General features: G+C 38.5%; 1 protein-coding gene across 2 annotated transcripts in view; it reads left to right on the top strand.

The window, feature by feature from the left end:
* LOC106868305 (poly(A)-specific ribonuclease PARN) overlaps nucleotides 1-14246 on the top strand; it is a 72433-nt gene that overhangs the window by 37632 nt on the left and 20555 nt on the right. For both annotated transcript variants that reach the window (XR_016239103.1, XM_089345743.1), the window contains exons 10-17: nucleotides 919-975; nucleotides 2056-2133; nucleotides 5551-5637; nucleotides 6551-6626; nucleotides 7474-7584; nucleotides 10293-10362; nucleotides 11220-11275; nucleotides 12980-13066. Coding sequence is in view for 1 of the 2 variants with exons in the window: in XM_089345743.1 (XP_089201869.1) it covers nucleotides 919-975; nucleotides 2056-2133; nucleotides 5551-5637; nucleotides 6551-6626; nucleotides 7474-7584; nucleotides 10293-10362; nucleotides 11220-11275; nucleotides 12980-13066 (622 nt within the window). In the remaining variant the exon portion in view is untranslated. The remainder of the gene's footprint in view (nucleotides 1-918; nucleotides 976-2055; nucleotides 2134-5550; nucleotides 5638-6550; nucleotides 6627-7473; nucleotides 7585-10292; nucleotides 10363-11219; nucleotides 11276-12979; nucleotides 13067-14246) is intronic.

Here is a 14246-nt window from a genome sequence, read left to right as displayed (position 1 = left end):
AGCCACTAAGTTATCGGTGTATAAACCGACTGACATTGGTTTGTAAGTTGGACAAACACAGACACAAAGACACACACACACATGGTTAATCCCTATACATTTTTTTTATCTGTTTTTTTTTTTCCTCTTAATCTTCTCTGTCAGAAAGCATAGGCTCAAAACGTCAATGGCTTTTCCATTCTTTCTGAATGTTAAACTAATACATCTGCTTGTTGTTCCCTCACCTGTCTTCATCTTTTACCTCCTGTATATTTGAACTATATATTTATATATATATATATATATATATATATATATATATATATACATTTATATATTCGTTTTGCAAGATTCTTGATGTGAAATCGTGTGTTGAAACAGATATTGTTGTATTTAAGGATGGTCATGTTGCCAGTTTAGCCAATAAAAACACACGCACCATATATTTGGTGTTAATTTGCTTCAGCTTTATTTTACATTAATCGTATTTCAGCCAGAGTTCTTTCATCACACTTCTGTGACCTCATCAGTGGTCCTTTGCTTTCTTCTTTCCTATTTGTGTGTTGCTCCTTACTAACGATCAGCCATTTTTCATGGCTGAAAAATGGCTGATCGTTAGTAAGGAAAAACACACATATAAGAAAGAAGAAAGCAAAGGACCACTGATGAGGTCACAGAAGTGTGATGAATGAACTCTGGCTGAAATACGATTAATGTAAAATAAAGCTGAAGCAAATTAACACCAAATATATGGTGCGTGTGTTTTTATTGGCTAAACTGGCAACATGACCATCCCCAAGTACAACAATATATATATATGAGAGAGAGAGAGAGAGAATGAGGGAGAGAAGGCAATAAATAGATATGATTCATGTTGTGTGTATATTTAGCCACAGTTTGGCTAATGGTGATATTGAAAGCTCTGTCCATCTTTTTCAGACAAAACTTGACCAAGCTGTGGGTTTCAGCAAGATAATCAGGTTAATATCTAGCAGTGTAAGTATCTACAACAACCATCGTCCATATATCACCACCACCACCACCACTACTACATTGCTACTTCTACCAGCCATACATCATCACTAACTCTATTACAACATACATATACTACCACCTCTACCTGCACTATGTCACCACTACTTCTCTAGTGGTGCCATACTATATTCACCAATACTACCGCCTATACTACCTCTACCACATTTACTTTCTCTACTAGAGTGCTATCATTGTTGGACACAAAGCTACTGGACATGTACACTATACCACTATTACTTTTACTGCTACATATACACCACTACTATTGCCTAGACTACATCTACTTTCTCTACTACACTGCAATCATTGTTGGACACATTATATATATGTATGTGCCTCTATCTCTACTACAACATGTACACTACCACTACTGTCTTTACTACAACATGTACATTACTACCACTATCTCTACTACATGTACACTATCACAACTATCTCTACTACAGCATGTACACTATCACCATTATCTACTACATCATATACATCACCACTAGCTCTACTACATGTACACCATTACCACTGCCTATACTACATTTCTCACTTTGTCTCTGCAGTACGGCAATATTGTTATTGGATATGTTACTTACTAGCATACACCACCACCACCCACCGCCTATACTATATTTCCCACTTTCTCTCCACCAGGGATCTATTGCTATTGAACACAATATATTACTTATATATTACCTGTTAAACAGTACATTTATCTATACAGTAACACCACTACTACATCTACCTATACACACTACCCTGTTGATGTAGTGGTGGTGGTTGTAGTATATAAGTAGCCAATAGCAGTAGCTCTCTGGTGGAGAGAAAGTAGGAAATGTAGTAGTGGAAGTGGTATTGTTATATATATATATATATATATATATATATATATATATATATATATATAATATATATATATATATTTTGGACCTGTACCTGTTGTTGGGGGGGGGACACACATATATATGTATATGCTATGCTGCTGCCACTACCCTTACTACCACACATACAACTACCCATGCTTCATCTCTCACTTTCTCTCTCACCCAGGGCACTGTCGTTGTTGGACACAACATGTTACTGGACATCATTCATATTCTACACCAATTCCATTCTCCTCTGCCACAGGTCAGTATTATTGTTTTTTTCTTTCATTGCTTTGTGGCCATCCTGGGATACACACCATCTTCAAGGGACAAAAGTGATGTGACTTTTAGTTGCCCATATTGACAACAATCACAACACTCCTTCCATGGACTTCTTTAGTCCTTTGTATTGATTGCTCTTCTAATGAACAGCTAGGTTTACCTACTGAGTGAGTTAATGTCTGTTTAAAGTTCCTCCATTGTAACAGAGTAAAAACTCAGAGAATTTATTCATACAAGTGAACCCCAACACATTCATGTCCATGAACCAATACTGGCACTCTGTTGGTCACAACAAAGAGGGTTCCACTCGATCTGATCAATGGAACAGTCTGCTTTTGAAATTAATGTGCAAGTGGCTGAACACTCCACAGAAATGTGTATCCTTAATGTAATTCTCAGGGAGATTCAGCATGACATAGAGTGTAACAAGGCTGGCCCTTTGAAATATGGGTACTACTCACTTTTGCCAGCTGAGTGGACTGGAGCAATGTGAAATACAGTGTCTTGCTCAGGGACACAACATGTTGCTGGAAATTGAACTCATGACTTTACGATTGTAAGCCAAATACCCTAACCACTAAGCCATGTGCTTTCCACATGAGAGAGGTTACATGTGGTCAGTTGCTATTCAGTTGGCAAAAATGAGTAATCCTGCAACAGACCAACATCACATTCAGGGAGGAATATATCATCATCACCATTATTTAATATGTCTGCCTTCCATGCTGGCATGGGTTGGACAGTTTGACAGGTGCCAGTCAAGCAGAAGATTACACCAGACTTCTGTGTCTGTTTTTATGGCTGGATACCCTTCCTAACACCAACCACCCCACAGAGCGGACAGTTCTTTTTACATGACACAAGCTCAGGTGAGGTCAGTTTTGGCATGGTTTTGATGGCTGGATGCCCTTCCAAATACCAGCCACCCTGCAAAGTGGACTGAGTGCTTTTTATGTGGCACCAGCACAGGTGAGGTCAGTTTTGGCATGGTTTTGATGGCTGGATGCCCTTCCAAATGCTAATCACTTCACATTGTAGACTGGATGCTTTTTATGTGGCATATATATGCACCACAGGAACTGGGAAACCAGCTCTATGAGTCTATATGACTCTGGGAGTATCATGATCCTTTATCCTGCAAGAAATAGTTAGTCAAACCAACTTTAAATCACAATATCACTGCTTGCTTCACCATCTCAAATGAGGATGACTTCATTGTATAGAAATATGAATGGATGGGTTGAAGAGGCACACTAAAGCAACATCACACCTTTTCACCAGATACTCTTCCTGCCTCTGACTGTCACCTATTTCCAACTTAGGTAATATTTTCCTATGGCTGGACATATTTTCATGAATGATTAGAAATGACAGTGAAACTCATTTACGACAATTGCATGATGTCAAAGCAAGAAGACAAACACTCTCTCTCTCTCTCTCTCTCTCACACACACAAGACTTTCAGCTTCCATATATCAAATCCACTTCATCTGTGTGTGTGTGTGAGTGCAATTATAGTGAAAGCACATTGCTTAGTGGTTAGTGTACTTCACTGACAATCATAAGGTTGTAAGTTCAATTCCCAGTGACGTGTTGTGCCCTTGAACAAGACACTTTATTTCACATTGCTCCAGTCCACTCAGCTAGCAAAAATGAGTTGTGTCTGTGTCACGCTGAATCTCCCTCAGAACTACATTAAGGGTACACATGTCTGTGGAGTGCTCAGCCACTTGCACGTTAATTTCACAAGCAGGCTGTTCCATTGACTGGATCAACTGGAACCCTCATTGTCATTGTGTGTGTGTGTGTGTGTAAGTATATGTATAGTAAAGACGTATTGCTTAGTGGTTAGGGCACTCCACTGACAATTCTAAGGCCGTGAGTTCAATTCCCTGCAGTGCATTGTGTCCTTGAGCAAGACACTTTATTTCACATTGCTCCATTCCACTCAGCTGGCAAAAATGAGTTGTACCTGTAATTCAAAAGGGCCAGCTTTTATGCATTCTGTGCCATGCTGAATCCCCCTGAGAACTACATTAACTGTACCCATGTCTGTGGAGTGCTCAACCATTTGCGTGGTAATTTTCACGAGAAGGCTGTTCTGTTGATAAGATCAACTGGAAGCCTCATTGTTGTAATTGACTGAGTGCCATATATATATAAGTACATAATTATTTGTTTGTGAGCTCTCATGATGGAGATGTATCAGGTCATCCCATAAGTTCTGTCCGATTTTACCTTTTGTAAAATTGAATGAAATTTAATAGTATTTTAGAATGTCTAATGAAATTAAAAATTATTTATATGCATTTGTGTACATTCTAACTAATTAGATATTATTTTGCAGAATAATAGAATTAACATTTCTTTGATTAAAATTCTTTCTAACATGGAAAGAGCATTTGAGGCACATAATACTTTATGAGTACAAAAAAGGAAACTCTGCAGCCAAAGCGACTCGAAACATACGCTCAGTTTACGGGAAAGAATGCTTGAATGAAAGAACTTGCAGAAGATGGTTTGCAAAATTCAGAAGTGGAGATTTCAGCCTTGAAGATAAAGATCGAACAGAACGTCCAGTTGAGTTTGATGATAAGCTCCTTCAGGCATTATTTGAAGAAAATATCAGAAATTATCAGTTGAAGAATTGGCAATAAAGCTTAGTTCAAACCATACAACTGTTCATCATCATCTTCAACAACTTGGAAAGGTTCCTAAACTTGGAAAATGGGTTCCTCATGAATTGTCCGAAAGCAACCGCAAATCCCAAGTTGACATCTGCTTTTCTCTCCATTCTTGCGAACTCATTTCACCATTTTTGGATAGACTTGTGACTGGTGATGAAAAATGGATCTTCTATAGAAATGTTAAATGTTGTAAACAGTGGCTTGGTAAAAGGGAAAAAGCTCAACCACAACAGAGAAGAGAACTTCATGGGAAAAAAATTCTCTCTATCTGGTGGGATTGCAAAGGAGTAATTCATTTTGAATTGTTACCACCTCTTTCCACACCACCAATGGCATCCAAGGGAAAGGCAAAGGCCAATACAGTTTGGCACCAGTGATGTCGCAACTCATTTCTACAATTGAGTGAACTGGAGCAACGTGAAATAAAGTGTCTTGCTCAAGAACACAACACACAGCCCAGTCGGGGAATCGAACTCACTACCTCATAAGTGTGATCCTGATGCTCTAACCACTGGGCCATGTACCTTCACGTACTCATTGCCTGTATAGCCACTAAGTTTAGCAGTACAACATTATTGGATGGACCAATTTTACATATTGAACACATTCCTGGCAGCTAGGCAGAAACGGAATTAATTCTGTAACAAAACCCTTGATAGAACACACACATGCACACATGCATCTCTAACCCCTTTTTGTCTCTCTTACAGGAATATGAAGAGTTTAAGGGTTTCTTACATTCGCAGTTTCCCAACTTGATCGACACAAAACTCATGGCAAGCACCAGTCCATTCAGAGTGAGTATTTGGTGTGTGTGTGTGGTGGTTATTGGGAATGTATGTGTGTGATAGTGTATGTAGAAGATTGCATGTTATGTAGAATGTATAATGGTGTATTGTGGTGTACAGAGAGAACTGTGTGCAGTATGTATAATATGATGTTGTACAACAGAGTATATAGTGGATTGTATGCAATGTATAACGTGTGTGATGGTGTGTGGAAGTGTATATAGAGGAGAATTTTTTTAACAAACTCACTCGGTAAGTGGGGATAAACATTATCTCTTGATATTAACATTGTCTCTGTTACTGATAAATATATTTAACAAACTCACTGAGGACACCAAGCACATGTTAAGGCACTGTTTTTCTGTGTATCACTGGCGAGGAGTCACTGCTATCTTTAGCAGTTGAGCAACCATCATTGACAAGATCAAGGATGGACTAAATCATGTGATCTGCCACTGGAGATGGTAGGAATTAATCTCCCTACCAACAACATAAACAAGAGGGCATTTTACACCAAAAGGCCAATATGAGAATTTCTCTCATGGTATCTACTGTACAGGGTCTCCACAAAGTCTGGGTACATGCCAATTAACACATACTTTAAGAAATTATTATTTCTTATATTTAATTGTTTATGTTATGATTTTATTTACTTCATGTACCCAAACTTTGTGGACACCCTGTAGTATAGTTTGTTCTGACAGAGCATCCATGTTTAAGGGGTCAAAAATAGAGCAGAGTATATTATTTCCCCTCTTGAAGATCTTTGAAAACCTCTGAAGCATTAATAAGTTCTATCTTTTGATATGGAGAAGGAATGATATCATTTTATGGTGGAAAGTGTTAATTAGTCTATGATTTGATGCCTAAAGCCCCATTTCTCACCTGCTGCCCGTCTCATTCTTTTGCCTGTTGTATCCAGGAGTTAGTCTCTAGCAGTTCTCTGGGTGACTTGCTCAACATTCTACAGACGAAACCCTTCAAAACTGTGGAATATTGTAAGTATTCACCACTTCCTACCCACCTCTATTGTTGTAATCTTCATTGCAATCATCATCATCATTAATTAGTTATTGTAATCATCAATCATCACCATTGTCATCATCATCATCATCAATCATCACCATTGCCATCATCATCATCACTTAGCAGCATTTCATTCATCTTTATGTTTCTGAGTTCAAATTCCACTGAGGTTGACTTTCCCTTTCATTCTTTCAGGGTTGATAAAATAAGTACCAGTTAAGTATTGGGGTCGATGTTATTGATAAACTCCCATTCCTCAAAACTCAGGCCTTGTACCTATAGCAGAAAGGATTATTATTATTATTATTATTATTATTATTATTATTATTATTATTATTATTATTTGCAAGGCTGTGATCTGGCAGAATTGCTAATTTGCTGGATGAAATGATTCGTGGTATTTCACCCATCTTCACGTTCTGAGTTTGAATTCCGCCAAGGTTGACTTTGCCTTTCATCCTTTCGGGGGTCGATAAATTATATACCAGTTGAGTGCTGGGGTTGATGTAATTGACTCGTCCCCTCCCCACAAATTTCAGGCCTTGTACCTTTAGTAGAAAGGATTATTATTATTATTATTATTATTATTATTATTATTATTATTGAGCTGATATATTTAGTAACCTATTTGTCCAATTGAGAAACAAAATACATCTTTAAGTACACAACTACCACCTCTCATGCTCATGTACAGCCACATACTTAAACATAAACTGACTTGCAACTATACATTGGCACACACACACACACACACACACACACTTACAAACATAAGCACTTACTCGCCCTGACTTTTGCTGACCTCTCCTCTATTTTCAGCCATACCAGAAGAGTTCCCAAAATATGATTTGGAAAACCAACAACTTCACGAGGCTGGCTATGATGCCTTCATCACTGGGCTATGTTTCATAGGAATGGCAAACTACCTGGGTAAGTATGTGTGTGTATGTGTGTGTGTCTACGTGCATGTATCTCACTCTCTCTAATCCTGGGTAGCTTCAATAACACCTCACCTTCGGTCTATTGTTGTCGTGTTTAACCCCAGGTCAGCTCTGATGAAGTAGTCTTAAGATCAAAGATATTCTAACCATGTCCATCCTGTCTCTTAATCTTTCAGTAACTACAGTGTATCATTTATGATTGTAAGGTGTAATTTGAGGGAAATGTGACTGCTATTTCTAGCATTGCAACCTAGTCTATCTCATGTTTTCTGCATATCAGGAACCACTTTGAATAATGTGCCCTTTTCCTTTAAGAGAGAAGGATGTGATTTGAGGGAGATTTTACTGCTATTTCTTGCATTTTAATGCAATACTGTTAGACAGACAGAGAGTGATAACCTAATACCTCTTCACCTTCTTTTATAGTTTTCCCCTTCACTAGTTCCCCATTTCTGCCTCTTCCCACCCCTCACAAGAAACAAAATTTTATGTACAGTACAGTATATTAGAGTAGACGTATTAATTAAATATCTAATCACTTAAAACCAACATTATATTATTAATTACAATCATGAGGTAGTGAGTTCAATTCTCAGACTGGGCTGTGTGTTGTGCTCTTGAGCAAGACAGTTTATTTCATGTTGCTCCAATTCACTCAGCTGTAGAAATGAGTTGCAATGTCACTGGTGCCAAGCTGTATCGGCCCCTTATCCTTTCCCGTTGGATAACATGGGTATCGTGGAGAGAAGGGAGGCTGGTATGCAAGGGGCAACTGCTGGTCTTCCATAAACAACCTTGCCCAGACTTATGCCTTGCAGGGGAATTTTCTAGGTGCAATTCCATGGTCATTCATGACCGAAGGTCTTTACCCTTTATTCTGTTCTCCCTCTCTTCCATTCTCCCTCTGAGGGTTTTAGGGGCTCATAGTGATGTCACTAGTGCTGGTACTACAATAACATGTACCCAGAACACTCTGTAAAGTGGTTGGTGAAGCCATCTAGAGTCCTGATGACTCTTTGACTTTTAAACCAGCCATATCCAGCCAAAATATTCTCTGTTTTATCTTCAAACTGGCCAGATCTGGCCTCTCACACCTACACGACAATATTATTCTAAAAATAAACAATCACATCATTGAAAAACTCAAAGCTACAAGGTAAAGCTTGACTAATTTAAGTCAACGTGAATAATAAGCATTACATTCGACTGAGAAATTTGAATGCTAATTGGTTAATCTTATTGAGAACAAGGAAACTGCTCTTCCGCTGTTGTTATGAGACAGTATTGCCCCAGGGTTAGGAAAACCATCTAGCTAAGTCAAAAGGAAGACAACCAACTGAGATGTGGTCCCCCAAGCCCATGTAGTTTGGAGAACCACATCTTCAAGTAAGAACTGACCAGACTGTAATGAACCCTGTGGTTTTCAGGGGTCTATAGGGGTTCTTATAAGATTTTGTTGTTAAATTGGTTGTGTTTCTACAATAAACAAAATATATTAATGATTTTTTTATGCAGTTTTTGATAATATTAATCAGAAAAATATGATAGGACTTTTTTAAACATTGAATAGCTACGAGGTCCCACCCAAATAAAATATATATCAAAGGGGTCCTTAGGCAAAAGATGATTGAGGACTACTGATCTGACCCATGCCAACATGGGAAACAAATGTAAAATAGTGATGAGGACATATAATCAACAGCAATTGATTATGTATTATTAATTTAGCTTTAATTAGTGTCTTTATGTATTATTAATTTAGATGGTACATACCCAGAGGTGTTCAGACCAATCCTTCTGGTTGTATAAAGCACCAATGGCACAGGTACCACGTAATAGCACCTGTGTGGCAACACGTAAAGGTGCCTGTGCAGTGACACATAAAAGTGTCCATGCAGTGCCATGCAAAAGTACCCAGCACACTTTTTGAAGTGGTTGGTGTTAGGAAGGGCATCCAGTTGTAGAAACCATGCCAAATCAGGCAGGAGTCTGGTACAACACCCCCGCCCCCACCCCATCTTGCCAGCTCTGGTCACACCTTCCAACCCATACCAGCATGGACAACGGACGTTAAATGATAATGATAATGATGATAATTTCTTTAGTGAAAAAAGAAAATGCAGGAAGACCATTGAAATTATCATCATCATCATATGTCTGTTTTCCATACTGTCATGGGTTGGACGTTTCAACCAGAGCTGGTAAGACCAGGGGCTGCTTCAAGCTCTATTGTCTGTTCTGGCATGGTTTCTACAGCTGGATGCCCTTCCTAATGCCAACTACTCCACAGAGTGTATTAGGTGCTTTCTATGTGGCACCGGCACCAGTGCTTTCTATGTGGCACCAGCACCATTATCAATTCTGCTGTGGTAGACAGGTTCTCTTGAATACAACAATGTGCCAGACATCTCTGTTCTTAGTCATCTCCTTCATAAGGTCAGTGTCTTGAGATGGGCCTTCAATACTTCATCCCGTGTCTACCTGGGTCTCCTTCTTCCACAAGTTCCATCCACTTTAAGTGATCGACACTTCTCAATCTAAATCTGATTTCTCACCACTGGATTCTCCAAAATTGCTTCCATAGAATTCTGAAATTTCCTTGAGGTGGTGCAAGGAGAATTCCCTACACCTACCTTCCAATTAAGAATTGAGGATAAAAGTATGTAATCTCAACTGTCTGTGTCCTCTTTTCACCAGATAAACTCAGCAGTACAAAATACCCCCTCTTCTCACCACTGTCACCTTTGTTGGAGCCATTCAAAAACAAGTAAGTACCGTGTTTATCCATTCTCTGTCTGTCTGTCTTAGCTCTTCCTGTCTTAACCATTGTCACCATCTTTTCTCTCTCTCCATCTCTCTCTCTCCAAAATATTCAGTTTTTGTTTTCTTTTAACAATAGTATACAACTATCGCCATCACTAGACAACACTAACAAAATAAGGGGATTTCTACACAGTTGTTTGGCCTGCTAAATAAGCAGCCAAATCTCCAAATTATAACCCTTTTCCTCTTCTGTGGGCCCTCAAATTCTGATGGAGTTATTAAGGTTTGACATCTCACTACTGGACCCCGTAACTGTCAGTCAAATACTGAGATTAAGTTAAGCCTATAAACCCCCCCCCCCCCCCCCCAGATGTGAATATAAGACCAGCTTTGCCTTCCATCTTTCTGGGGCTGATGAAATAAAGTACCTGTCAAATATGGCAGTAGATTTAACCCTTTCATTACTATTCTTTTACTTGTTTCAGTCATTTGACTGCGGCTATGCTAGGGCACTGCCTTAACCCCTTCGTTACTAATCTGGCTGAAACCAGCTTTGGATCTGAGTACAAATGTCTTGTTTTCATAAGTTTTGAATTAAAATCTTCCACCAAACCTTAGTCACAATTTATGTTCCTGACACTAGCTTAATGATAGCTCAGTTAGTTTACTAAATTCTTTGTTATATTTAAAACTAATTGAAAGAAACACAGAGAACATCTCAAAATAAATACAGTAATGAAAGGGTTAAAAGGTTTTTAGTTGAAGAAATTGACTCCAGGATTTGTTCTTTCTAAGCCTAGTACTACAAATGCCACTGCTACCACCACTAACACACCAACACCTTTTTCTCTACTTTTCTAGGTTGTTCATGAGTCGTGTACAAGACATTCCATACGTCAACGTTACAGGAAATGACAGTGAGTGACCATTTTGTTTTTTTGTTTTTTGTCACCACATTTCACCTTTCATATATCTGAGGTTCCATACTTGTAGCAGTTTGACTGGTGACCTTCTCCAGCTCTGTGTCTTGCTCTCATTTGTTGCTTACTCTTAACATCTTTGTGACATTTAGCTTCTATGGGTCATTTTTCTCCATTTATATATCATCATGATTCCTTTCCAACGTAGATCCCTCCTACTTATCGCATGCCTTTCTCACCTTTGTCAGGTTTAACATCCTAAGATCAGCCTTCACTATTTCTGCCCATGCATTTCTTAGTCCTCTCCTACATTTTCCTTATACATGAATCTCTTACCTTGTGAGAGAATTTTAAAAGACAGAAATTGTGTGGAAGGCTGTCAGATATATTTGTTTATTGTTTATCTGTTTCAATCATTTGACAGGGGCCATGCTAGGGCACCGCCACAAAGAAGTTTAGTCAAATGAATCATCAACTCCAGTACTTAGTTTTTTAATCCTGGCACTTATTCTGTCTTCCCTTTTGCTGAACCGCAAAGTTATGGGGACATAAACATACTAACACCAGTTGTCAAGCAGTGATGTGAGACAAATACGCACACAAAGACACACACGCATATATATATATATATATATATATATATATATATATATATATACACACACACACAAACATATGTACATCTTTCAGTTTCCATCTACCAAATCCACTCACAAAGCTTTGGTCAGCCTGAGGCTATAGCAGAAGACTCTTGCCTAAGTACTACACAGTGGGACTGAACCCGGAACCATGTGGTTGGTAAGCAAGCTTCTTACCACACAGCTACACCTGCACTTGTATATATATATATATATATATATATATATATATATATATATATATATATATGACTCTGTTGATTTCACTGTTCCATCACCTTGATTTGGCTGAAACTTTTCCTCAGCCTCAAATTTGGTCTGCAATAACCTTCAATAGGTTGTCCCATAAGAACTTCCAGTTGTCCTCTATGTTATACAACTCTGTTTATGGTATATATTTTGTATGAATGTAGACAGTTGCTTACGGAATGCATATGGACGTAGACATTTGCTTACAGCAGAAGTGTTGATCATTTAAAGTGGATGAAACTTGTGGAAGATATGGGATGAAGTATTGAAGGCCCATCTCTGAGCCTTATGAAGGAGATGACTAAGAACTGAGACATCTGGCACATTGCTGTACTCAAGAAGACCTGTCTTCCACAGCAGAATTGATAATGGTGCTGGTGTCATGTTAAAAGCACCCCATACACTCTGTGGACAGGTTGACATTAGGAAGTGTATCCAGCTGTAGAAACCATGCTGAACAGACAAAGGAGCTTGGTGTGGCCCTTAGCCTTACCAACTTTGGTCAAACCGTCCAACCCATGCCAGCATGGAGAATGGATGTTACATGATGATGGTTTTATATGTGTGTGTGATGGGCTTCTTACAGTTTCTGCCTACTAATTCACTCACAAGGCATTAATCAATCCACAGCTTTAGTGGAAGACACCAATTGACAAATTGCAAATCTTAAACTATATTGTTCCAAAGTAACCATCTTAACTCCACAACCATGCCTCCACCTTCATAAGTGTGTGTGTCTGTGTGTCTGCATTTATACATTACATATATAACCATGGCCCTTTACATGCATTCATACGTGTCTATTTCACTACAGTACAACCCACCAGAGACCATATCTTTCATGTGACCTTCCCTAAAGAATGGAAAGCAGCAGATCTCTACCAGCTTTTTATGCCTTTTGGTGAGTTATTAACATCTCTCTCTCTCTCTCTCTTTCTCTCTCTCTCTTCTCTCTCTCTCTCTCTCTCTCTCTCTCTCTCTCTCTCTCTCTCTACACACACACTTAGATACATAGATATATTTGTTTAAATAAGGAACAGTTTGCTTATGATCATGTTAATATTAAAGACACGACTATATTCAAGTTTGATTATTTTCATTAATGGTTTTTCATATTTACTAATTAATCTTTTATGTTTATTTCTGGACCTTAGTATTCCTAAACGCATTAACCCATTAATATTTCAAGACCTTCAGGTGGTAAGCTGGCAGAATCGTTAGCATGCTGGACAAAATGCTTAGTGGCAATTTGTCCATCTTTACATTCTGAGTTGAAATGTCATCGAGGTTGATTTTGCCTTTCATCTTTTCAGGGTAGATAGAATAAGTACCATTGGAGCAGTGGGGTCAGTATAATTCTCCCATAATTGCTGGGTGGTGATGATAATGGTTTGAACACAGTCAGGATCACCAACACATCTATAGGAGCAGTGTCCATGGTTGTGTAATCAGCTAACGATAGATTCATTATGACTCCAGTTCCTAAATCAAATTCATAATAATGGAATTGGATGGTGACAGCCATGGGAATCTGCAAAAGCAGCATAGCAGATTGTGAAGGGACAGGGGAAGAGCTCAACTGAGTCGAGAGTGCTTCTTACATTGATGCTAAGCAGAGGAATCCTAGAAGATCGATGGTCAGGATCACCAAGCTCTATCAAGAGAGTAACTGCAATGCATTGATAATGGTGGTGTCCATTGGGATGGCATCCATGGTTGTGTAATCAGTTAATGAAAATTTCACTCAAGCTCCCACTTCAAATCCATAATAATGGAATAGGATGGTGACAGAGAGTCATGGGAATCTGCAAAAGCAGTGAAAAAGGAAAGAAAATAGAATAGGGGTTAAATGAAAATATGATATTTGCTAACATCTTGTTCTTAGAAACAGAATTTCTTCCACTAGTCCCTCCTTCATAGAATCCTTTTCATTATTTTCAATGCAGAAAACAGTGAAATTAGTAATTGTGAAATTGGAAAATTACAATGCTTTTATATTACGATTTACATTTATTCCGTTGATTCCCTTTTACCAACTTCAACTGCACTTCCAGGAACAGTATAACTGTGGTTACTAGAGA

This window comes from Octopus bimaculoides, chromosome 29 (assembly GCF_046866305.1).
Source record: "Octopus bimaculoides isolate indiv1 chromosome 29, ASM4686630v1, whole genome shotgun sequence".
Taxonomy (NCBI): Eukaryota; Metazoa; Mollusca; class Cephalopoda; order Octopoda; family Octopodidae; genus Octopus; species Octopus bimaculoides.
The sequence above is the reverse complement of the archived record's forward strand: the minus strand, read 5'-3'. Positions and strand labels throughout refer to the sequence as shown.